This window comes from Sus scrofa, chromosome 1 (genome assembly GCF_054392235.1).
Source record: "Sus scrofa isolate SSC_HxYL_T2T_F1_AM1 chromosome 1, Sscrofa_HxYL_maternal_Yorkshire_Landrace_v2.0, whole genome shotgun sequence".
Classification (NCBI taxonomy): Eukaryota; Metazoa; Chordata; class Mammalia; order Artiodactyla; family Suidae; genus Sus; species Sus scrofa.
This window is the reverse complement of record NC_139383.1, coordinates 51,468,554-51,495,718: the sequence shown is the minus strand read 5'-3', so window position 1 is coordinate 51,495,718 and position 27,165 is coordinate 51,468,554. Positions and strand designations below refer to the sequence as shown.

General features: G+C 39.2%; 1 protein-coding gene across 5 annotated transcripts in view; it reads right to left on the bottom strand.

Moving 5' to 3' along the window:
• The window catches only part of LOC146406071 (uncharacterized), a 35,795-nt gene extending 12,057 nt beyond the window's left edge, over positions 1-23,738 (bottom strand). The window contains exons 1-5 of one of the 5 annotated variants that reach the window (XM_085016529.1): positions 23,488-23,686; positions 19,993-20,181; positions 18,171-18,357; positions 3,046-3,111; positions 567-794 (exon numbers count right to left, since the gene is read on the bottom strand). In XM_085016529.1, coding sequence (XP_084872655.1) covers positions 697-794; positions 3,046-3,111; positions 18,171-18,357; positions 19,993-20,094 — 453 coding nt within the window. In that variant the 5' untranslated portion in view covers positions 20,095-20,181; positions 23,488-23,686 and the 3' untranslated portion in view covers positions 567-696. Of the gene's footprint in view, positions 1-566; positions 795-3,045; positions 3,112-18,170; positions 18,358-19,992; positions 20,683-23,487 lie in introns of those variants that run through there. The other 4 variants (XM_085016537.1, XM_085016520.1, XM_085016540.1 and 1 more) reach the window with 4 other exon arrangements.
• Positions 23,739-27,165: the final 3,427 nt, after the last annotated feature.

Below are 27,165 nucleotides of genomic sequence, written 5' to 3'. Positions count from 1 at the left end.
ATTAAAGACAATTTGGGGGATACAAAAAAATTGTTAACACTTGGTAAAGATCCTGGAGAAATGCAGAATCAGGTAGAAGGCAGGAAGCTTTTATAAAATAAGGAGTAAGGAAGAGAAAGTAGAAAGTATCTGATTGGCTGGAGCCACAGAGTCTACCTTGCTTGAGGTGAGAAGGCCTGGCAATTGGGATGGGCTGATTGGATGTCCAGCATTTCTGGTCAAGCAGAGCATTTATAGGGAAAGTGACCTAAGACTGGTTTGCTGATGTGGCACCCAGGGCTAAGGAAGTTATTTCCACACCATAGCTGCACAGTATCCACACACAGTATCCCTGGAGCAGAGTCAATGTCCCAGTGTCACTTAGCTAAGGGAAATGGGTGGAGGGCAAAGCAGGAAACTTGCCTTTCAGTTTAACAAGACATAAGTTCTCTTCTACAGCTTGTGGCCCGCAACGGCACAGGATTCTTTTCGACTAGTCTGGCCCTAGGAGGCTGGAATGGGGGTTTGGGGAGTCACTATTTTCTTAGCATGCCCACTCCCCACTCACACTAAGATGCTACACTCACCCATTCTGCTGCTCAAGTCTCTCCCTTTTTCCGTGCACAAGGCCCGCACTTTCCTGGATGACTGGTGCTGGCAATGACCCTCCTTCCTAGGTAGAGGACTGTGCTGTCTGCCACTTTAAGTTCACAAGAGTCATATGTGGACTTCCCTGGTAGCACAGTGGGTTAAGGACCCTGTGTTATCACTGCTGTGGCTCAGGTTGCAGCCGTGGTGTGGGTTTGACTCCTGGCCTAGGAACCAATAAACAAACAAACAAATAAATAAATGAAAGGGTCATACATAAGCTCTACATACATATATATACTTACCAGGCAGGAAGGTATGGGGTCTTTTCCTTTAAACTTTTGGCATCTCAAATCAGTCTATGTCAAAGGCTTTCTCTCTATAAATACCTAATCTAGTTGTTAAGAGCTCAGACTCTGGGGAGTAGGGCTTTCTTAGCCCTACGGCTTGCTGAAGGAGTGAACTTAAGCATTTACTTAACTGCTCTGAGTCTTAGTTCTTCATGGGAAAATCAGGGATGATAACAGTAGCAAATTCTCAGGGCTATTGTGAGGGTTAAATGACATAATTTAAGCAGAATGCTTATCCTGGTGACCAGTACTTATCAAACTCTTGTTTTTATCTTTTTGGGGGCTACACAGGCAGCATATGGATGTTCCCAAACTAGGGGCTGAATCGGAGCTGAAGCTGCCGACCTAGGTCACAACCAGAGCAATATCCAGTCTGAGCTATATCTGCGTCCCACACCACAGCTCATAGCAATGCTGGATCCTTAATCCATTGAGCAAGGCCAGGGATTGAACCATCATCCTCATGGATACTAGTCAGATTCATTACCACTGAGCCACAATGAGAGCTCTCTCAAATTCATAATATACATTAGCTGTTTCTATTATTATCATTACTGTCATCTTCATCATCATCTCATTTCTCTCAAAACCAAAGCATGTTTGCAATTTTTTATAGTGTCAACCAAGGAGAGAGCTTTAGAACAATTTCTGGTGAGCGTGCGTAACTGATTTTCAATAAATAAGTAAATAACCATCTTTCTGGATTTTTTCCCGTCAATCTAAAAATATCTTTCTTCTATGCTCAAAATGAGAATTAAATTTGTGATTTCAAAAGAAACACATTTGACATTTTTAAGGTACTCCGTTGATATTAACTATTATTTGCTGGTGTGAAAATTTGCAAATGCTGACCTCATGCTATGTTATACCTAAAAGCTGCTTCTTTCAAAAGATAAATACCATATGATATCACTTGTATGTGGAATCTAAAATATAACACAATTGAACTTATCTGCCAAACAAAAATAGAGACATGGAGAAGGGACTTGTGGTTGCCAAGGGGGTAGGGAGGTGGGAGAGGGATGGATTGGGAGTTTGGGATTAACAGATGCAAACTACTATACATAGGATGGGTAAACAACAAGGCCGTACTGTGTAGCACAGGGATCTATATTCAGAAAACTGTGATAAACCATAATGGGAAAGAATATGTGAAAGAATGTATATATGTATATCTAGATCCCTTTGCTGTACAGCAGAAATTAACACAACATTGTAAATCAAGACTACTTCAATAAAATAATTTTGTTTAAAAAAAGGGTTGCGGAGTTCCCCTCGTGGCGCAGTGGTTAACGAATCTGACTAGGAACCATGAGGTTGCAGGTTCGATCCCTGGCCTCGATCATTGGGTTAAGGATCCCCCGTTGCCGTGAGCTGTGGTGTAGGCTACAGACGCGGCTCGGATCCCGCATTGCTGTGGCTCTGGCGTAGGCTGGTGGCTACAGCTCCCGTTCGACCCCTAGCTTGGGAACCTCCATATACCGTGGGTGCGGCCCAAGAAATGGCAAAAATAAATAAATAAATAAATAAATAAATAAATAAAAATAAAAAAAGAGTTACTTCTTTCACAGTTTTAGCCATGAAATATCAAATGAGAGCCCATCTGTTATAATGTCACTACAGAATAGGTGTCTGCAGATTGTTCTTAAAACTGGTGCAGTTTAGTTCTAAACCTATGATTCATGTGTAAATTGAGGAGTTCTAAGGCCAAAGACGAACCATAAATCCTGATAGAAGAATCAGGAGATTCAAACAGATGGACCCCAGACATCTAAATTTTGTGATCTTTTGGGTCCTAATCATTATCCTCAGGAGCACAGAGAATTAAAAATAATTGGATTTCTATGATGAATAAAGAGGTACTTCACACAAGATTTTTCTATTTGGGTTAAAAATAGAAATATAAATGATACAAGTGAACTTATTTACAAAACAGAAAGAGACCTATAGACTTTGAATAGAAACTTATGGTTACCAAAGGGGAAAGGAGGGAGATAATCAGGAGTTTGGGATTAACATATATATAACATTTATATATACTAACACACTAGTATATATAAAATAGATAACCGACAAGGACATACTGTATAGCACAGGGAACTCCTCTCAATATTCTGTGATAACCTACCTGGGAAAAGAAGCTGAAACAGAGTGGCTACGTGTATATGTAGAACTGAATCACGTTGATGTACATCTGAAACCAACACAAAATTGGCATCAAGTCTAACTCAATTTTTTAAATGCAAAAAAAAAAGGAAATATAAATAAAATCAAATAAACCACCAAGTAGTTAAGATCCACTAGAGCAAAAATAGCCACTTCTGGGTTCAGCTATGTTTGCATTAAGTCCCATCAATAGCGCAGTCACTCTAAAATATCCCTTCATTTGATTCTTCTGGTTAAGAGACAAAGACCAAAACAAACCAAACCAAAAAAAGAAAAAAAGAGGAGACAAGTTATATAATCTACACACTGGAAGACTAACCATTTTTATTTCTTATTGTAATTTGAATTGGAAAGGAACACTCAGTCCCAGAACATGGTAATTCATCTCCTGTTTCTTTGTCCACAACTACAAGTAGGAGATAGTTCAGAGCCCGTGCCAATCAGAAGACACAACAAAGCTGTGTTAGCTTCTCATTTGTTTACTGCCATCACAGGCCCCTTCCAAGCATCTCAGACATCCTGTTAGCTCTCAGAGGCTCCACCCAGGCATACCTACGCTGCTCCAGAAAAGAAAGTGCATCTGAAAAGCCTCCTCTTTTGGTTCTGTGAACATGTCATAGTTGAGTTGAGTTTTTTAAATACTCTCCACCCTTGTTTGTTTCTTAATGCGGTACCAAAAATGTAATTTGTATGGAAGGCAAAACTGCAGACATGCTGAATCTGTGAATACCGAGGAAGTGGTTTCCTTAGCAATAACAGGCATGTGAAAGTCAAAACTTCCTTTCCTTCTCATGTGACCTTCTTTCAAAGCAATTCAGCTCGAGGACAATGGAATTGAATTCCAGGCACCCACAGTGTTCAGGAATTGCTAAGCAAGATTCACCAAGTACCCAAATTACTCTAGCTGGCTTGAGCATTTTATTTGTGAAACGGCTTTGTATTTAAATTTTCTTTTCTCACTTTGTACATCAGTTTTCCTCATTCCTAGAGGTCACTTTTCCACTACTCTTGGACAATGTAGGTAGACAGTGGCTCTAATTAGTGATAAATATTAGAACATTAGAATTAGAACTTAATGTACGATATTCATAACTTTCTGCTCCCTTTGGATACATTGGATATTGGATTCTTAAAGTTTTGTTTGATAATTAAAGTTTGTTATTTACTCAGAATAAGTAATGTAAGTTAATATTTTGGCAATTCCTTAAAGGATATTTTGGAAGCACTGAGGTTTTCACTTATTCCAACTACTGGTTTATCTTGACTCACTCATCCTAAAAAAGTGTTTCATTTGGCTTATAAATTGCTTGTTCTGGTTAGTCCTCAGAGGTTAAATGGTGGTAACTTATTTAACAATGTATTAGCAAGCTGGGACCTTAGGGTATCATGCTCTTTTGCCTTTAATTAAATTGCAGTGTTCTTGAGGAACATAAACAGGTCTGTCCTAGGAACTCTTTATTCTCTTTATAGCCTCTGAATTGTGATTCTCAAGGTCATTAACATTATTCACTTCCTGCCACTGTCAAGTGACTTTGCAACGAGTGCTGCCACACAGACCCAGGACCCAGGGAGCTGGTGCCCTTTCCTCTGTGAATCTTGTGTGCCCTGGCGCTGATGGTGACTGTCATATTGGGTTATTAGATTCACAAAGTGCATAAAGCGAGGACCCAGCCAAGTGGGTGCTGCATAGAAGTTGCTCAATAAATATGAGTTTTGCTTCTGTGCCCTGCATAGCCTCTTCATTCTGACATTTGACATTCAGGTTATGCTGGTTTGCTCCTGGTTAAATAGCTCTCCCGGACTCAGAAGTGATCCAACACAGAACCTTCATGTACAAGTGGGTCCCAACCAGTATCTTCCTTGACAGTAAGTAAGGGATGAATTCTAATAAAAGTGTAAGACTCTCCAGAGTATTCACTTCACTGTGCTTGTGAGATTGCTTAACAAAGGCCACCTGAGCTGCCCAAGCAGGAAGGGTAAATTTCCACTCCCTCCAACAGAGACAGTGGACAATGTAAGTCTGCGATGTTCACATCAGCCCAGCATACTCCACACTTTTGGGGGGAAAGAAGCTTTAGGAAGCTCATTTCTCCACCTGGCTGTGTGTCCCACACTGTGTGTGCTCTGGGTACCCTCCAGTTCTCATTTTGAGGACCATCAATACTACAAGCATCCTCTACCTTTCCTAACCAAGGGTGGTTCTGGAAGGTGGGCACTCGTTAGATTGCTGATTAGACCAGTCCTGCTGCCACCAGACCCTAAGTCACTAGGAAAGTTTTTGTTTGCCTTCGGGAATAGAATAGCCAGGTGAAGATAGTAGGGAAAAATTAATCGAGTGTTAAGTAATTGCTTGCCAAAATATGTTCTAGTGTTTATTTGTGGTTGACTCAGCCGGTCGGAGAAAGGTCACTCCAGAATCCCTTTAACTCTCTAGGCTTGGAAACTTGGATTAAACCACAAGTATTCAAACGATGTTCCCTGGAGCCTTGGGGTTCTGCTGTGCTGGGAGCCAGGGACCGTCGATCAAACAGACACTCAGCAGGTGAGGTTCTGGGTGTCTGGGCTCACAGAAGCTCTGCTTTTTTTCTGATTTTATATACCGATATCACTCATTAAGAGGCAAAAAATGAAACAAGGAAATGAAAAAAATATAGGCTAAGTATATTCCTAATTTCCTTTCAGCCTGGATATTCTAGAATTGTACAAGGCCAGACTCATAGATTATAATTCATACAGAACCAATTAGCAAACCCAAAACAACCACAAAAACATGAACCACAAACTCTGTTTCATGACTAGAAACTATTCTAAGGTGAGTCAGAATCTTATTAATGTCCATTTTGGTCCAGAGTGTGGAGAAAAATGCCACAGATAATTCACAGTAAATCTGTGGCAATTAGTAGAAAGAAATGACAACCCAAAAAAAGGCAGCACAAGCGTGAGGTTATTGTTCTTGTCACCCAGTACAGTTTTCCCTGTTATTCAGGTGGGAAAAGCCCCCATTACCAGCAATGGATTTTGGGCTACCTCACATTAACCTATTTCACAAACTCTTTTCGACCTTTGCAAATGTTATAGGCACTGCTGGGTGTTCAGAGTGAAGGTCTGAAAAGCAGATGATACTTTTTGCCCATGTGGTCAGGCAACATTGGGAGGAATCACAACCACAATGAGGGGTGGAGGCAGCCCTCATTGCAGCCATGCAGCAGTTCTCTCAGTGAGAGGGTCGGGGTCACTCTCTGTACAGCCACATTTTTCGGAAGTGAATTGCTTGATACCTGTTCCCTGTTAGCTAGGTCTTCAGAAAAGGCTGCAAGTAAAGCAGCCAGCCTTTCTGGCACGGTTTTTCCCCTGTTAAAAAGGCTATTGTTGGACTGTTCAAATGAGGATGCTTTGATTGTTAGCATGTTCAGCAGGCTGTGATTATAGTAATTACAGACCTGTGAAGGTCAAATTGACAAAACTGAATATAAACTGGGGCAACCCACTGCTCTGGTTCTTTCTGCACTCTTTGGGGTTTAGTGGCAATGGTAGTTGTAAGAGTTGCCAAGTTGTCAATCAGTAATGAAAAATAAAAATGAAAGTCATTGATTTCACAAATTGGCTTTGACTTCTTAGAACCACTATTCGATGTCTTGAAGTGAATCTAACTTGTCCTTTCAAGCCCATGTATATTTTTGGCTCTATTACATTCCTGCTTCATCATGGCCTTGAGTTTGGGTGATGTATCTTGGCACTTTTTAAAGGGTATCGTGAGTCTTCAACGATTTTCCCCCTTATTTTTCTCTTTGCATAAGTTTGGTGCTGAATGCAAATGAACAGATACATTCCTGGGGGTTGTATATATATTATTTTGTGGAATATTTAACAGAAATAGCTCTCACGGAAAGAACCCACAAAATTGTATGAAATGATCTTCCTATAATTGTCTAGCTAAAGGCTAGGATAAAGTTACTTCTCAGGTACACTGAATATAAACAAGTCTTTATTTTCCTTTGTCCTTCCAGATGGCTACAAGCAAGAGTTTAAGTAATAATTAAGTGAAAATAGAGTCTATTATTATGTATACTATGTGGAGAACTGGAGACAGGTAGAGAAAAAATCCTCTCTGTACAACAGATAACGGTGTTTGTATAGTGCTGAGAAAAGGTATGGAGTCAGCACAAAGGCTGTGTCTGAATGAAGCCAAAATAGTAGAGGCAGATGGAAATTAATCAATTTACAAAAATCCAGATGTTTTATGTACTCAGAGCCAAGCATCTGAATCTTGGCTGCCTGAGATTTTCATGTTTCCTCCAGATATTTTCTTTCAGGTGGGCATTGTGGTAATCTCACATGCCTGATCTTACTATAATTTACCATGATGTTCCAAATTTAAAGTGGGCTATGGCAAGAATAAGGATAGGATTGCACAACCCACTTTTCATGTTTTAGTAGAAATGATGTTAAAGGATTTTTAAAAAATAAAATCATGCCTCTCTTACAAATGTCAAATGAATGTGTGTCACGGATTTCCTTTAACTCGAAAATTAATGAGGAAAACAGTTGGTTCAAATGAGAAATCTTAGATCCTTATATGGGTAGATGTAGACATTTAAGGGAATTTTGAAGTGAAATTACAAATAGAAGCAAAGTGGGTTTATCCACAGGGCAATAGTCAATTGCATTTCACCAGACACAATTATTTTTTATTTCTATGGAAAAGAATCATTTGCATTATTTTCAGTTTTCTGCAAGTACAGAGCTGTAAAATAGCTCAAAGACTATGAAATGTGGAGATCACCCAGAAGAATGCACTTAACAGGACACTGACAAGTCTTTTTTATTCCAATTTTAAAGTCTTTATCACAATTATTTGTTAAAGACTGTGTTTAGTAAATTAAAATTATTTATGTATACAAATATTTCTGAATTCCCACAGGACTCTTACCTAATATTGCCTAATTTACCACTTTCTTAGACACTCCTGATTATAATACTGATTCTTGTATATCAGTATGCCTTGCTGCAGTCCTTTGTTTTCATTGCCTCCTATTTCCCTGTGGGTGAGGGAGGAATTCCTGTCCCTGTAACCCTCAGGGTTGGCCAAGCACACAACCCTAGCACTGGGCAGATGACAGTACCACAGTTTCTTAGTCACATGTACTCATGGCCAGGGCTGGGGGACACTGTGCCATCCAGGGCCACACAGGGCTGCATTCTGTGTGGGAGCAGAGTGAAAAGCCAGGGCTGTGGGAGGCAGGCTTTGTAGTACCAAGAGGATGAGGTGCTCCCTAGTTCCTACAAGAGGGTGTGATTGGTGTGTTTGACCAAGTCCACACACTAGAAAGGAACTGAAACCCACTACCCAGGGATCAGCAAGAGCTGCCCCTGGTCTGTTTGATCAGGAGGGTTGATTAAGTGGAGGACCTTCTCTGCTGGAGTGAGTGGGAAGGGAGACTCATGTTAGCCATTTGTGGTCCTATCCCACTTTTACCAGGCATCAAGGCAGCAAGTAAGAGGGAGCTTTCATCTCAGGCCTGAGGTCACACTTCTTCAGAGCAACACTAAATCTACCCATTGAATAAACAATTTCTTGAGCTCCTACTATGTGCCAGGTGCTGTTCCAGGCTCTAGACATGCAGCAGTGGAAAAATAAAGATCTCCCTCTTTCATTCCACGGAGAGTCAGTAAACAAAGTTAAAATATAAGGTATAACAGGTTGAAAGGGGGAATGAAGAAATTGTAAGCAAGGGCTGGAGAAAGGACAGGAAGCGGGGTGGGAGGTGAGTGGAGCTGCATTGAGATTTTAAATGTGCTGATGGAGAGGTTCACAATGAAGACGACATTCGAGATTGGAACTTGTGAGCCAGGAGGCTCTCTGGTGAAAGACTTGGCAGTGGAGAGGTCAGCAGGTACCATGGATGTGTAGCAGATGTCCTTGTTCCAGTGTCCAGGATGATTTAAGGAGTGAGCTGAGAGGAAAAGAAGGAGATGGGGGTCCCACTGAGACACAGAATTCCAAGTATGAATGGAGCAGGACTTTCTAGCCTTTAATTTTTACTGAAAGAGTTGAGAACCCATTGAAGGCATTTGCACAAAAGAACCACCTGGCCCTTCATTTAACTAGTTTTTCTCTTTCTTCTCTCAGAAGAACCAGAGAAGTACTGAGACTGTAAAGGCTGCTCAACAAGTTGTTATCCATTAATTGCAAAGGAGGAAATCCCTCCTTTTACAGCTACAATTTTCTACCGTGATCACATGGTAGGTTGATGATGTAGGTGCCTTCTCACCTGAAACACATGCTCATGGCAGAGAGATGGACACTCAGAAAATTCAGCTTACATACAGTCAAGTTTTTGAGGCAATTCCTATTTTTTCCCTGATCATACGCAGATCTGGACCTTCCTGACATAGAAAACTGGGGGAGAGATGAAACTAAGACACTTAAATGCAGTAAAGGATATATAGTCTTTCCCTGCTCATGCAAATTCTGGAATTTCCCTCAGCATCCTTCCAGGACAAGGGATGTTTGAACTTTAATGCATTAAACATATTTCAATTTGCTTTTCTTCTTCATAAATATTTGTTTATAATGGGAATTTATTCAAACTGTATGGCTGTTATAAATTTATACTGGGATGCACTCTTAAAATTTTTCCTTCTGTGAACAAGTTCAGATATATAAACAGCATATGTTATGAAGTCTGAGATCAGATACATGGTGCGGTTTGACAGACAAGACTCATAATTTAGTTACCCTCTCTTCCTTTCCCCCTCCTTGGTCATGGATTTGGTGTTTTCACCATGAGCATTTAGAGTTGTTGGTATGTATAACAAAGAGTTGGAGATGACTAGAGAAAATTGGAAGAAATTACTTCATTAGGTCAAATATGTCATTCTGAGCCTTAAAGCTGCTGGGTCGGCTTTAATGAGGCCAAACAGCCCCCATCATCAAGACACAACTCAGGCATGAGTTGATGAAGAAACTTCTTCCTCTGCTCTCCTTCTTGCCTTTCCCAGAACTGACCATGCACACATCATACCCAATCTTCATTATTATTATTACGTGTATAAGGTACTCTGTACATAGAAGTCTGTCTCCTATTAGATTAGAGGCAATTTAAGGGCAGGTACCACAAATTCATCATGCTTTTATCCTGAACACCAAGCCCAATGCCTTGCACATGAAGGATTCAAGAAATACTGTTTTTTGCTTTTTTTTTTTTTTTTTCCTAATGGCCGCACCTGCAGCATTTGGAAGTTCCTGGACCAGGAATGGCATCCCAGCCACAGCTGCAGCAACAGTGGATCTGCAACCCACTGCACCAGACCAGGTAACCTCTGAAAAATATTGGGGTTTTTTGTTTGCTTTTTGTATTTTTAGGGCTGTACCCTCAGCGTATGGGAGTTCCCAAGCTAGGGTTCTAATAGGGGCTGCAGCTGCCAGCCTATACCACAGCTCAGAGCAACTCCAGATCCTTAACCCACTGGGTGGAGCCAGGGATCAAACCTGTGTCCTCACTGATATTAGTCGGGTTTGTTACCACTGAGCCCCAACAAGAATTCCCAAGAAATATTATTGACTGGGAGAAACGATGCTCTACCATTTGAAAAGCAAGCCTAATTCAGCTCTATGATTTGAGGAAGGTCACTCTTTTTCAGAGGCATCATCATTATACAACAGAGCCACTACTGGCAGCAGAGTTCGGTATATAAAGAGAAATAGAATCATTCATTTTTAAATAATTCTCTTTTTCATAATTATGTTACAAGGTATTTATTTAATAGAAATTTTCTCATATTTTCCAGAGGCATCATCAATGAAGAACCCATTTTCAGTGGTTCTAAGAGTCTAGCTGATATTTGTCTTTTGTGCAAACTCTTGCTTTGTGTTAGAAAAACCAGTTTGCTGATATTTTTTTAGGGATGCACATGTAATGAGCACACCTGACCACAGCTCTGGGGAAACTGTGACTGGTGAAACATCCAAATGCCCACATCACAGAAGAGGATTTAGGCATGCTACATTCTACATTTTTTAAAGCATGGAGTGCCTACTTGAAGGGTACCATGACCCGACTAGGATTATTATGATACTCAATAATGTTTTTCACTTTCTCTTACAGGCCCAGAGATATGCTGTTGAGGCTTCCTGTTCTGGAGGAGAAGCCTAAGACAGGAAGTGTAAGACCAGGGCACTACACATCAGGGGCCTCTAGAAGAGGGAGAGACCACAAGGGTCCTTTGAAAGACCTTCACTGACTCCAATGGCAATCCTTTAAAGCATTTCCCGATCTGTGCTATGAAGGCCTCCTATACCTTACAGGGCTTCACTGATTCTGCCAAACATGATAGCTACTGGTTTTGGGAAGAGATGACTAGTGGCAATAGCCTGGGAAAGAATACTGATAAGGCTGGTGGCCTGGGCTCAGGGGCAGTGGACCCTGGTGAGAAGTGACCAGCAGCAGCCAGAAGAGCTTTAAGAGAATTTGAGACTCTCAGAAGGATGCTCATTCATGTTGGAGAACAATCCTGGGCTTCCTTGGGTCAGGCAGGATGGGACCCAACTGGTTGTTGTTTGCCCAACGAAAGGGGATACCTGGAAAACTGGAAAGATTGGGCTACTGGGATTACAAACAGATGGCTGTTCTCAAAGAAAGTTTAAGGTAAGACTGAAATAACTATAATGTTCCTTCTGAGGAGCAAAGGGTTTCAGTGAAGGTCCCACCACCTCTCTGTCTACTTCTAGACCCAATCAAGGGCATCCTGGACCAAAAAAAAAAGCCCCAGAGTCTGGCAGATGCTCAGGAATCTGCCCTTCAAGTCCTAAGAGCAGGTGAATGAGGAGTGTGGACCCAGCGACATGGGAAGAGGAGGAAAACAGACAGAGGAGAAATGGAACAGTACCCCAGGGAGGGCATTCTGACAGTACGGACCAAGGTCAGGGTGATACTTGAGCCAGCAGGTACCACACACCACGCTGACCAAGGGAGACAAAGGACCGCACCTCCAGGCTAGTGGGATGTCAGCAGGCAGTCCTGCACACACAGATGGCCTCCAGTTGTCCCTACCTGTTGGCCCAGACACCCCCATGCTGATCAGAGGGACCGCCTCATCAGGAAAAGCATCCTGTGTGTGGGAAGGAGTTTTCTAAAGGTGGAGTTGTGCATCGTGGGTAAAGAAATCGACCACTTGGACAGACTCCTTCCCCCATGAGCCCATTTTTCTCCCCCTCTCCAACCCTACTCTTTACTAGGCTCAAGTTGGAGCTGTGTTTCCTATCCCACCCCGCCCCCCTCCAACTTTCCACTTTCCAGTGTGTTCTGCAGCGTGCACTCAGCTCTTTGGAATTCTGTGGGTGGCAGGGGTTTTCTCCTCCATTTCATGTGCTCAGCGATGTGGAAAGGGAAGAACTGTGAACTCTGACACTTTCTTTTTGTGAACATTTTGATGAAAGGACAAGTGATAGTCACAAATCTTCAAGCAGGTGGCGGAGGAGATGTGGAAGCACCTTATTTAGCACCACCAGCAGCTCCTTTCTGGACCAACCCAAAATGCTGGCATGTGCCCAGCAGCCCAATTTGGAGACAATCCTATTTATTCAAGCCCCAAATAGAATAAGCTAGGCAGAGGTTCATTGCATAAATAGCCATTCTCTCCCTTCTCTAAGCCCTAGATCTGTCCTTCTTGCACCCGAGTCATCTCTGCTGTTTCTCTTTTCATTAAATTCCTTTGAAGTGATGGATTATTTTTTCTGTCTTTGAAAATTCCTTCTGGCTAGTGGATTTCAGAAGTGCCAGTGCTTTAAACCTTTCCCTTCTCTTTTGAATTAATACTGTACTCCACATTTTTTTCTTTCCATTTGGGGGGACCAACTACTGTGTTGTTTTATATTACATTTTCATTTCAGAACTGTTTGAAAATGGAACTCACGCCATGCATGTGAATATTTTGCCTCCTCTTAGCTGATTTAATCAGCATGGATACCATTATTCATGCAATTGCATGAATAATTTATTTCACTGTTGTAAAAGTTTAATAAAAGTTTTCTTGTCTTTATCAAATTCCATGTTACTCTTTGTTCATTTTACAGCAGCAGCATAATCAGAATATAAAGCAGTCCATATCAAAAAGCAGTGAATGGCACGGACTGCAGCATTGAAACTCTTGTGTCTATTTTATCGCTATTTTACAAATGATTAAAGATTTCGTACATGGAGAAAATAGAGTAGTTCTATAGATCTAACATGACCGTCACTGACCTATCAATGCCTCTTATAGGTTGGGAAAAATTTGGAATCACATTGCTACAAATGAAATGCCCAACCTCATTTTGTACTATCCAACAGAAAACATGGTTCTATATCTATATCTACATGTAAATAAAGTCACATTTTTATCAAACTCTGGATGTTGAAATTGTAGATACACCCTTCATGTAGTCAGGTGCTATGTAGCTGAAAGGTAGAAATTAATTCAAGATGGCTACGAAGAATCCAAGAAGGCATTTATCTGATAAAAGATAAAAGAATATGTGACATATGATGTAACTACAGAGGAAAAAGCAGTCTTTGTCACAGTCCAGAAAGTGTTCATTTGCTGGCAAAGGTCTACAATCACTTATCTTAAACTTTTGGAACCAGGATGTGTCTTATAAACCAGAATTTGGGGGATTTTAAAGAGAAAATATAATAATCTACTATGTATCATGGAATGTGACTTGCAGGACCTAGAGTAGACCCTTATAGTAAAATGTTCAGTATTTCATCAGCCAAAATTAAAATGTTCATTATACATGGGTTAATTAATAACTAGAAATACTTTTGTGTTAGTTCAGATAAGGTTGTGCTGCCAAATGAGGTCAGATCTGGTCAGGTTTTACTATAAATTAACCATTTTGGCTCTTTGCAATTGTGAATTGGAACCTACATATCAGTAAACATCAATGAGTGCCTGCATGGTCTACTGTGCTAGATCCCTACTCAAGTCAAATGCGACAAAGTCACTTCTCCCAAGGAGTATAGAGTCTAATTGATGAGACATTAAGCAAACCAATAGTTACCTGTTTACATTGTATCTATTTCCAAAATTAACACATAATAATTTAAAGTGATAACATTTTGTGGAATATATAGTGATCCCTGGAAGAAACAGGAGCATCCCCATATAAAATATAGTAAAATTAATAAACATGGAGTTCCTCTGTGGCTCAGTGGGTTAAGGATCCAACATTGTCACAGCTACAGCTGGGGTTGCTGCTATGGCACAGGTTTGGTCCCTGGCCCAGGAACTTCCACATGCTGAGGGCACAACCAAAAATAAAATAAAATAAAATAAAATAGTACATATACTGCACTCTCTTTCTCTCTTAAATACAATATCTAGTTTTGGTCTTCCTATGATCACAGAATTATAAGAAATTGTAGAGTTCCCAGAAAAGAGGAAGAAAAAATATTAATGGTATCAAAGTGTGTGAATATAAAATATAATATATGTATATATTATATATGGTAAGTAAAAGTCTGAGGCTATATAAAAAAGGTTATATTCCTATATTTATGAAGAAGGCTATCTATAAGTTATACAATTTAAAAAATCTTGCTTCTGGACAGAAGAATAAGAAATGAAATTTAGTTGAATCAAAAGATTTAAGGTCTTGGAGGGAGCTCCCGTCGTGGCTCAGTGGTTAATGAATCCGACTAGGAACCATGAGGTTGCGGGCTCGATCTCTGGCTTCACTCAGTGGGTTGAAGATCCAGCATTGCCGTGAGCTGTGGTGTAGGTCACAGACATGGATCAGATCCCACATTGCTGTGGCTGTGGCATAGGCTGGAAGCTACAGCTCCAATTAGACCCCTAGCCTGGGAACCTCCATATGCCATGGGTGTGGCCTTAGAAAAGACAAAAAAAAAAAAAAAAAAAAGACTTAAGGTCTTTGAGTTCCCTGGTGGTTCAGTGGGTTAAGGATATGGTGTTGTCTCTGCTGTGGCATGGGTTCCATCCTAGCCTGGAAACTTCCATGTGCCACAGGTGCAAGCATAAAAAAAGAGATCTAAGGTCTTGAAGCATTAGTCATATATATGTATTTTGTTATAGTAATTTCCTATAAATATTATTTAACTATTATCTGAAATTAAATAATTGCATAATTCAATTGATGTGATTATAATTGTTACATATTTCTATTTTTTTAATTCTTGATGAATAACATCACTTCTGGCTCTTGTTTGCAAACATCAGAAATAACCGACTATTCAAAGCAGAAAAGGAATAGGGTAGAGGTACTTCTGGTTAAGATGTATAGAGTCATGAGACCACTGTTCCCACTCTAACAAACAGAACAATGCAAACAAATTATAAAATCATGGTTTTGATTTCTTTCCTATTAGAGAGCTGAGGATAAAAAGATATATAAGTGAATTAACTTCCAGAAAGGGAAGAATAATTCCTAGGAAGAGAAGAAACCAACCCATGGGCACAGAGGAGGAGAAGCAAAACCATCAAGGACAGAGGTAAGGAGAAACCAGCCCAAATTTTAATAAGTCTTTACTAGGCACATGTGGCTGTTGTGATAGGTGGGAATCCCAAAGAGGTCTGCACATCAGATTATCAGTCTTATCCCAAAGGGCCTTCACCAACACATGCATGTCAGCTGCAGCAGGAAACAGAGAGCAATCCCTGCCCCTGAGGCCTCAGAGTGTGCACACAGTGGTGCTCCTAAACCTGCAGACAGGGGAAGGAGGAAGAGAGTTCCTATAAGTGTGCAGTGACTGAAAGCTGGGGACATGACAACAGAGCAGAGAAACATCATCCCTCAAGTCACTCAGAGCCTCTATCTGAGGGCAAGAAGGTAGAAATCCAAAAGCTAAGGGCAAAGCAGTAAAGTAGAAACAGATTTAGTAAGTCTCTTGTGAGCCAAGAGCGCACCACAAGAAACCCAAAGATGGGTGACATGGAAAGAAAGATACTGGACTTTGAAACGGAAAGAATCATATTGGTGCTCAGGTCAACTAATTCTTATCACCTCTCATAAAACATTAGAAACCTCTGGTGAACTAATGGATCTAACAAAAACTACAACAAACTTTACACCCAACTCAGCTCAGAATAGGTTGCCTCAGTTTCATCACCTGCAGTCTGTCCCAGGCAGAGGCATTCCTTTTTCTTAAGTCAATAATATTTACAGTCTTTTGGGGATTTCCTGGTGGCTCAGCAGGTTAGGATCCAGTGCTGTCACCTATGTGGCTCAGGTCTCTGCTGTGGCATAGTTTTGATCCCTGGCCACAGAACTTCCACATCCCACAGGTACAGCCAAAATAGTAATAATAATAATAATAATAATAACAACAACAATTACAGTCCTTTACCTCATAATTTCTGGAATAAAATTTGAAATTTTTATGGTATGCAGGTATTCAGCACATTGTGATCCCTCAACACAATAAACAGTCGACAGAAGTAAACCCAAATATGTCCAAAATGTTAGAATTAGCAAATAAGAATTTTAATATAAATGTGCCTTAAAAATAATGGAAAAGGTGGCCAACATATGGATACAAATGGGGAATTTTATTTCTTTCTAGTAGTAGGAGCTCTTACAAAAAAAAAGAAGAAGAAAAGAAAAAACATTCTAGGATTTATGAATATAATATCATAACTATTGAATTTATTCAATTATATTAGAGTGCCTAGAAAAGCAGGAGAAAGGATCAGTAAATTCAGAGGCAAGTTAATTGAAATCACCCAACTATAATGAAAAGAGAAACAAAATATTAAAATAAATGAGAAAATCATCCAAAATCATCAAATGCACATGTAGTGGATTCCAAAAAAATAGATTAGGAAGAAAATGGAACCAAAGAAGTAATCAAAGAGATGGCCAGAAAGGTCCAAAACTATTGACAGCTATCAACTCACAAATCCAAGTTAAAAAAAAAAAGAAAAGAAAAGAAAAAGTAGTGAATCTGGAATTCCCTGGTGGCCCAACAGGTAAGGATTCTGTATTATCACTGCTTTGGTTCAGTTTCCTCTGTGGCATGAGTTTGATCCCTAGCCCAAGAACTTCCATATGCTATAGGTACAGCCAAAAGGAAAAAAGAAATGTAGCGAATCTCAAACAGGATAAATACAAAGTCAAACATCAGAAAACAGAAGATAAAGAGAAAATCTTAAAAGCAGATACACACATACACATAATATATTCCAGTGAATAAAATGATAAAAATTATAGCACACTTCTCATCTGAAACAACAAAAGCCATATAACAATGGCATAACTCTTTAAAATGCTGAAGGAAAATGAAAATTGTCAATTTAAAATTCTATACCTTGTGAAAATATCATTTAAAAATTAAGGCAAAACAAAAATTTTTTCACACAGATAAAACTTGAAAGAATTTGGCTCTCACAGAAGTGCATTAAAAAGGAATGCTGAAAGCAATTCTTTGGTCTAGACGGGATCAGACAATACCCAATGAAAAACAAGTTAGCTCAGGTCACATGGTCATCTATTGTTTCATGTTCAGATATTCAGTTTCTGCAAAATCTCAGAAGCAAACCAAGAGTTATTTTTCAAAAGAAAAAGAGTATACTGATTTTCCTCCAGCCTCTGTGTTCTGATTTTTCTACTCAGACTTTATACAAGCTCCACCCTAATCTGTCATAAACATTTCAAATATCATTGGATTTACTGGATCTAAGAGTTAATGGTGGAGCTGCTTTTAATGAAGCCTGACTTAGCTAAATTCTCTTTTCTTTGCTCTGGAACATATTTATTGCAAAGATATCTCAAAATATATCATGAACATTATAGCTGAAGCAAATAAAATATGTATGATGAGTTATAGCATAATCTGAAATAATGTAGTAATTCATTTGATAAATATCCTGTTCTGGTCTTTTTTTTTTTTTTTTTTTTTTTTTTTTGCTGAGTGATAAACCACCCCAAAATTTAGTGGTTTAAAGCTGCAACCATCATTTATTTTACAAATTGCAATTTTTCATGTCCCCATGAGAAAATGACAGCTTCTTTGTTTCACATAGTGTCAACTGGAGTAGCCTATGTAGTGCTAAATGATGTACTTCCAAGAGGGCTCAATGACATACCTGTTAAACTGCTGACAACTGTTGGCTGGAGACTTAGTTGAGGTAGTTTTTCAGTGGTTTCAGTTCCTCGCTTGTGAGCATCTCCATGTGGCTGCTTGGGCTTCCTGACAACCTGGTAGCTCAGTTCCAACAGCAAAAATTCCCATAATACAGAACATGGAAATTGCCCATCTCTTAAAATTTGAACCTGGAAACAGTCACACCATCATTCACACTGTGTTCTATTCCTCAAAAAAGTCATCACATCCACCCAGAGTCAAGGGACAGGGCAAGGTCCCCACCTTATATTGGGAAAAGTGCCAAAGAAATTCATCTCAAATCACCATGCATCCTCTACCCCTTTGCATCTTCTTATAATTTGATTGTTTACAAAACACTTTCTCATACATTTCTCATTTAATTTTTACAACTGCCATTTATGCAAAAGGGGTAGAAATATTTATACCAGTTTATATAAGAAACTGAGGTTCAGAGATATTGACTATCTCAGCTTATCTTATGAAGTCAGAACCTGACTCTAAGTTTTACAGTACCAAATCCAGATTTGTTATTATCTTCATTACAACTTGCAAAAGATTTCTATTTTAGGCTCATTATATACTAGGAGCCCTAAATCCCAATTTTTTATGGATAATGGATTTGTCAAGCAATCTCAGAATCATATCATTCTAAAATTGGATTAGAATGCTTCAACCTCACTATTACAATTATGGGAGTGTCTGGAGACCCTCTTGCCATAAATTATCTTGCCCTGTTTTGTTGGCTTTGGTTATGAATGCTCAACCAATATACCAATTCTTTCCTTTTATCAAGTGCATCTCAAATCTTGCCTTCACTGCTAAACCTCCTCTAATTGTCCCAGCTGGAGGCCCTGTGTCCCTTCTCTGGACTACGTCCCTGCACCACTTACTGCTCTACCACACAGCATTTTTCATACACTATTTCATGTAGCATCTCTGAGTACACCTTGCCTCTAAAATTTAAGAACATAGGCTGAAAGACAATGACTCATATTTTTTTTTCATTGCTTACAGAGTCCGGTGAGGTCATTTACAGACGGCAATGACTCAATAAATACCGATTAGAAGAAATAGGTAAGAATTTAAAGAAAGTGTAGTGCAAATTGTTTACATAAGTAAATGATTATGTCTTGAATTACAAAGTAAACTGGTACCATTACATCATCACCTAAAATACATAATAGAGATTTTCAGTCAAGATAGTGCCATAAGTTTATGCTCTGATACACCCTTCTGCTCCAAACACAGGCCAAAAAAAAAGATTTAAACAATTTCAAAGAAAGCCAAAAAGTAAGATCCAGGTTAAAAGTATAATATGATAAAAAAAAATTGGTGGTTACACAAACAGCAGAAATACAAATCGATAAGCCGGACAAAGTTGCAGGCTGGGTGGTTTCTTAGATTAGAAGCAGGCATTGCCAAGTAGGAGCTTGCTTCCAAATGACACCTGGGTTCTGAAGCAGGCATTAGATGAAGCTAGTGGCTATGGTGTCTACCTTCTTCTCTGATTTAAAAAAAAAAAAGAGGCTCAGAACATACTGCTAATATTTATCCTCAGCTAAGGGTTAACACTGTGAGTCAAGAGAGGCTGAAGGTGGAGAGCACTGTAAAATGAGACAAACTGCTCTTCTGGTTTGATGACTGGATGCGCAAGCCTCCCACAATCACCAGGAATGAAAGAAGCATCAGATTAGAGGGCCTTAGAAGGCTGGTTTCTGTTCTGCAGAGTGCCCAAGCTGGAAAGAAACAGCTAGAAGGGAGAGAAGACATGGGAGAGAGAAAAAAGGAAGAACAACACTTACCAAACAAAAACGTTTCCACTCCAAAAGAGCTTGTAATCCACAACTTGAAAAAAATACACAAAGAAATACAGTCCTAAGAAGCACTTCCCGGAATTCTCTCATGGCACAGCGGGTTAAGGATCCAGCACTGTCGCTGCCTCAACTTGCGTCACTGCTATAGCACAGGTTTGATCCCTGGCCCAGGAACTTCTGTATGGCATGGGTAAAAGAAAGAAAGGAAGAAAGAAAGGAAGGAAGGAAGGAAGGAAGGAAGAAAGAAAGAAAGAAAGAAAGAAAGAAAGAAAGAAAGAAAGAAAGAAAGAAAGAAAAGAGAGAGAGAGGGAGAAAGAAAGAAAGAAAGAAAAGAGAGAGAGAGGGAGAAAGAAAGAAAGAAAGAAAAGAGAGAGAGAGGGAGAAAGAAAGAAAGAAAAGAAAGAAAGAAAGAAAGAAAGGAAGGAAGAAAGAAAGAAAGAAAGGAAGGAAGGAAAGAAAGAAAGAAAGTCAGGCTTCCAGAAGAAATTAATGTTGTAAAATAGTCTGACAAATTTTAGAAGAATGTTTAAGATGATCAAAAGAAAAAACAATGAGGTCCTGGTATCCGTTTAAAGCAAGTGTCTGCAAACTTTTTTTGATAAAGTGCCAGTTCATAAATACAAAAGTAGCTCTGCTGGCTATACTGTCTCTTCTGTAACTATTCAACTCTGTTGTTACAGCAAGAAAGCAGCCATACACAATATATAAATGAATGGGTGTGGGTGTGTTCCAATAAGATGGTATTTATAGAAACAGCAATGAGCCAGATAGGGTTGAACCATAGTTGCAGACTACTGATTTAAAGAAACATAGAATTATGAAACAAAAACAGGAAGAATTATAAGAGGAATTTGTATATATAAAAAAATTAAAAATTAGAAAGCTTGAAATAAAAAATATGATCATGGATATAGAACAATGGTCAAAAAATTGACTGATGAATTGTTTTTTAAAAACAAAGCAAAAAAAAAGCTATAGTTAAAGACTATTACAAATTCTGTTAAACTTGGGGGGGATAAAAATATTAAATGAATTTTAGAGTTTTTTAAGAAAATAAGTATAATTTAGTGGGTATGTTTAAGACATATTTAAGAAAACTTTTAAAATAATAAGAATACAATTCATAGCTTCCATCCCAGCAGAGGGGAATAAAAGGTACAGAGTCAACAGTGCCAAGCACAAACATTCTGTTTTCTGTACACACATGGTAACACTGCGTTGCCCGGCCCATTTGAGTTCAGAATTGACCGAGATACTCCTTTTGGTTAGTGTCATAGGGTGGAAGTGTCACTGGTGGATGGCAGCTTGAAGAGCCAAGTGGTGTTTGGCATAGTCTCCCTTCTCTGCCTACCTTACAGAAGCATGCACTCAGATGGAACCAGTGTTAGTTGGAGTTCCTGTGAATAAATGAGCCATCCTACAACAATCTTATAGAAAGAGTGGCAAATAATCTTGATTTGAAGCAACCAAACTAGGGCTTTATTATTCCAGTTTTCAAGCCTTTCCAGACTCACTCATAGGCTTTAGCTGTCCAATTGAAATCATGAAACAAGTTAAAAGTTAAAAAAAAAAAAAAAAAAAAAAGGCTGGAAAACAGTAAGACTAAATATGTAATAAATAACAATAAATCTAAGTAGGTTAAAAGTGTCTATTAAAAGAAAGACTTGGGAGTTCCCTTCATGGCTCAGTTGTTAATGAACCCGACTAGGATCCATGAGGATGCAGGTTCGATCCCTGGCCTTGCTCAGTGGGTTAAGGATCTGGCATTGCCATTAGCTGTGGTGTAGGTCACAGATGCACCTCAGATCCTGTGTTTCCGTGGCTGTGGTGCAGGCCAACAGCTGTAACTCGGACTGAATTTAAAATCATATTCTTTATTTTTTTTCTTTTTCATTGTGGTCTATCAAGGAATGTTGAACATAGTTTCCTGTGCTATACATAGTTGGAGATTGTTGTTTATCCATCCTATATAGAATAGTTTGCACCTGCTAATCCCAAACTCCCAATCCATCCCTCCCCACACTCCCTTCCCCTTGGCAACCACAAGTCTGTTCTCTATGTCTGCTGTCCCTATCTGTCAGTTTGTTTCTGTTTTGTAAATAAGTTCCTTTGTATCACTTTTTTGTATTCCGTATATAAATGATATATATTTGTCTTTCTCTGCCTGATTTACATTACTTAGTGTAGCAGTATCTAGATCCACCTATGTTCCTGCAAATGGCATTATTTCATTTTTTATGGCTGAGTAATATTCCATTGTATATATATACCACATCTTCTTTATCCATTCCTCTGTTGGTAGATATCTAAGTTGTTTCCATGTCTTTGATACTGTAAACAGTCCTGCAATGAATATTGGGCTGCATATATCTTTTCAAATTATAGTTTATGCAGGTATATGTAGTATGTCTGTATATATGCCCAGGAGTGGGACTGTAGGATCTTATGGTAGTTCTGTTTGCAGTTTTGTGAGGAACTTCTATGCTATTTTCCATAGTGGCTGTACCAATTTATGCTCCCACCAACAGTGTAGGAGGACTCCCTTTTCTCCACACTCTCCCTAGCATTTATAATTTATAGACTCTTTATTGATGGTCATTTTGCCCTGAATGAGATGGTATCGTCATTGTAACTTTGATTTGCATTTCTCTAATATAAAATTATTTGCATCTTAATAACAAGCTTTAAAAGCACACACATAAACTGTGTATTAGTTCAAGTTTTCCAAGAAGCACACACTATAACAGGATGAGATGTTTAGGAAATGTATTGGATAAATGTATGTGCAGACAAAAGGGTATGGTGCCAAAGTCGGTGGGGGGGCAACCTTCTTACTGTGATGTGGGTCTGAAGGATCTGAACCCTGTGCAGGACAGGAGGCAAGAAGGACCTGGCATGAAGAGTCTGGAGTGCAGTGCAGTATGGGGAATTTTGTGATATTAATCCAGAGTCCTTGCGTCAAAATCAGCTGGTTAAAGAGCCCTATATGTACCAGAAATAAACCTGTGTTAGTTCTCCCCATCTGCTCAGTCTTTGGGTAGGAGTGGCCAGTGGGTACCCTGGCTCCTCAAGAACAAGGTGGTGAATCTCAAAGAGCAGCAGCAGGGGCACCTGGTCAATTATGCCTCCTGATCAGGAGACCTGAGCCATGTGTTTCTAAGGCTATAACAGATGAAGATATGAAAAAGGGATGGAAAATTGTCTATCAAACAAAACCCAAACAAAAGAAAGCAGCATAAGAATATTGACATTAGACAAAACAGTTAAAGGCAAAAAGGATTTAAGGGACTAGAGAAAGAAAGTAAATAATAGTTCCAAAAGGAACTGTGGTGGCTTACTTAGCACTGTGTCAACCCATCTAAACTGAAGCCAGGCTTCTCAGAATTCCTGAAGAGGGTTAGTGCTAATAAAAATTTGCATGAACTTTGGAAGGCAGAAGTTGTAATAACCACCTCTATCTCTGCAGCTCAGCTGCTACAGTACCTGGGGCAGCCCCGGGGCCCAAAGCTCCTCTGACTTCTGACCCAATGTCCACAGTTCCAGGGCAAAGGGCAGCAGCTTCTCCTGCAGGTCACATGCATCATCCAAGGTCAAGGCTTGAAGGCAGTGAGGTACAGGCACAGGCTCCGGCTTGTCCTTACCAGTTCCAGTTTATCTTTGCTCTGCCCACGTTCTCAATCACGTTCCTTCTTGGCTCTTGTTACTGCAGCCCTCAGGCCCAGCACCAGACGAGCAACAGCAGGGTTTAACCAAAGTCCACAGGTTACATTTGTCAAACCCCTGCCCTAAATTCCTCCTTCAGAATTCCTCACAGTGTTTCCAATTCTCTGACCATGCTCTGACTGACAGAGAAGAATCACCAAAGACAAAGGACTAACAAAGAGAAAACAAAATCACAATCTTGGTAGAATTTAACATATTTTTATTAGAAACAGAGATATCAAGCAGAGAACAAAGTAAAGACTTTCAAGGAAAGCTTGAGGCCAAAGGAAAAAACTACTCCTTTATATAAATTGTTGCAGAAAGCTACAAGAATAAAAACAACAAAGCAACAATCAGTACCAGGAAGGAATATACAAGACCAATTTCACTTATAAACATAGCCGCTAAAATGCTAAATAAAATGCAAGCACGTGTAAGTAAGCTACTAAAAACTAATATGAACAAGAAAAGCTTACCTCTGGTGTCAACAAGGTTCAACATCAGAAAATCTATTATTTATATACACCCTGGTAACAAGTAAAGGAGAAAAATAATACAACCATCAAAGTAGTTGCTGAAAATATAAATAACTTATTTAAAATTACATTTATACTTAAAAATGTGAGGCGAACTCAGAAGAGAAGGCTATTTTCTTAGTCAGTGAAGAACATCTGGGAAGTTCCCATTGTGGCTCAGTGGTAACAAGCCCAACTAGTACCCATGAGGATGAGAGTTTGATCCCCGGCCTCAATCAGTATGTTAAGGATCCAGCATTGCCCTGAGCTGTGGTGTAGGTCGCAGACACGGCTCAGATCCCCGTGTTGCTATGTCTGTGGTGGAGGCTGGTGGCTGTAGCTCCAATTCCACCACTAGCCAGGGAACTTCCATGTGCTGCAGGCGAGGCCCTAAAAAGCAAAAAAAAAAAAAAAAAAAAAAAAAGAATATCTGTGAAAAACCTAAAGCAAGCATTATTGTTAATTGTAAAGCTTTAAAAGTGTTATTTTAAATCAAAATTAAAATAAAGATGACTACCATCACTTTTATTTAACATTTTATTGGTAGGTTTTACCTATGTAAGCATCTGTCCATTTCTTCCAGGTTGTCCATTTTATTGGCATGTAGAACAGTATGTTTTACAAAAACAGATGTAAAATCATTAAAATAATTAGTGAATCAAATCCATCATTATAGGAAAAGTAAAACATTGCATTATTTTATGAGGTTTATATCAAGGATGCAAGAATATATTATCATTCAAAAATCACTGTTTCATAACATTAACAGATTAAGAGAGATTATTATTTATTTCGATAGAGGCAAGAAAAGTACTGACAAGATTACACTTTTTTTTTTGTTTTCTTTTTGTTTTGTTTTTTTTTATTTTGTCTTTTGTCTTTTGTTGTTGTTGTTGTTGCTATTTCTTGGGCTGCTCCCGCGGCATATGGAGATTCCCAGGCTAGGGGTTGAATCGGACTGTAGCCACCGGCCTACACCAGAGCCACAGCAACACAGGATCCGAGCCGCGTCTGCAACCTACACCACAGCTCACGGCAACGCCAGATCGTTAACCCACTGAGCAAGGGCAGGGACCGAACCCGCAACCTCATGGTTCCTAGTCGGATTCGTCAACCACTGTGCCACGACGGGAACTCCCCAGATTACACGTTTTTGATTAAATATCTCGGCAAATTATGAAGGGAAGGAAGTTTCCTCAACCTGAATAAAGGACATCAATGAAAAGGCCATAGCTAATATTTTAATGTTAAGTTGGGAAATTCAACTAAATCTGTAGATCAAAATCAGGACATTTGAGATCTTAATATTCAATCTCTCAATTTATAGGTCTGGTATATTTCTATAGTATTTAAATCTTTTTTCAGTCTATTTCATCAAAGATTTATAGCTTACAGTTTATAACATATTGCACTGTTTGTTAAATTTGTACTTCAGTATTTGATCATATTTGATGCAATTTCAAATGGTGTGTTTTAAATTTGTTGTAGTTCTTTATTAATACACAGCAATACAATTTATTTTTAGTAGTAACTGTGTATCCTGAAACATTGCTAAATCCACTTCTTATATTTAATTACTTTGCTAGTAAATTCCTTCAGTTTTCCATGAATACATGAATCTTCAAATTCAGAGCTTAATTTCTTCCTTTTAAATAGCTATGCCTTTTATTTCTATTTTTTATCTTATCGATGTAACCACTACACCTAATGTAAACTTAAGTAAAGGTGAAGTGTTGATTAGAAAGACTGTGAGGGAAATTTCTAGGGTAGTAGAATTCTCTGTATTTCTTAATACACATTCATGAAAACTGATTGAATATTTCTTAATCCCTGAATATTTCGCCTTATGTAAAGTATACCTTGATGTGTGTGTGTGTGTGTGTGTGTGTGTGTAGGTGTGTGTGTGTGTTTTCTAGGACCACACCTGTGGCATATGGATGCTCCCAGGCTAGGGGTCGAATCAGAGCTGTTTCCGCCAGCCTATGCCAGAGCCACAGCAACGCAGGATCCGAGCTGTGTCTGTGACATACACCACAGGTCATGGCAACACCAGATCCTTAACCCACTGAGTGAGGCCAGGGATCAAGCCCACAACCTCTTGTTTCCTAGTTGGATTTGTTAAGCCTGAGCCATGACAGGAACTCAACATACCTTGATTTTTTAAGTCTGCAATATGAAAAAACATAAGTGAATAGAACACAGAAATTAAAAAAAAAAATTATTGGAAGTCCTAGCTACTTCAATAAGATAAGTAAATAATAATAATAAAGATAAAAGTATTAGAAAAACCTGATTATCTTTATTTGGGGATGACCTAATTGTGTGGAAAATTCATAGAAATACATAAATTATTTAAAATATTGGCAAGTTAAGAAAGTTCACTGGTTGTGATATCAGCACACAAAATCAATAGCAGTTCAACACACTAACAATAACTGCTTAGAATGTACAAAAGGAGGGAGTTCCCGTCGTGGCACAGTGGTTGACGAATCCGACTAGGAACCATGAGGTTGCGGGTTCGGTCCCTGCCCTTGCTCAGTGGGTTAACGATCCGGCGTTGCCGTGAGCTGTGGTGTAGGTTGCAGATGCGGCTCGGATCCCGCGTTGCTGTGGCTCTGGTGTAGGCCAGTGGCTACGGCTCCGATTTGACCCCTAGCCTGGGAACCTCCATATGCCGTGGGAGTGGCCCAAGAAACAGCAAAAAGAAAAAAAAAAAAAAAAAAAAGAATGTACAAAAGGAAACAAGATTCCATTCAAACTACCTTCAAAACCCATAGATGCCCAACACAATGTGGATGAAGAGATGTAAAATTGAAGTCAGTCTTCCCCAAATTCATGTATATATTCCATGTGATTAACAGTCAAAAACTCTAACACATTTTTAAGGACTTTGATGTAAGTTATCCTAAAATTTATTTGAAAAACTAAAAGGCCTGGAATAGCC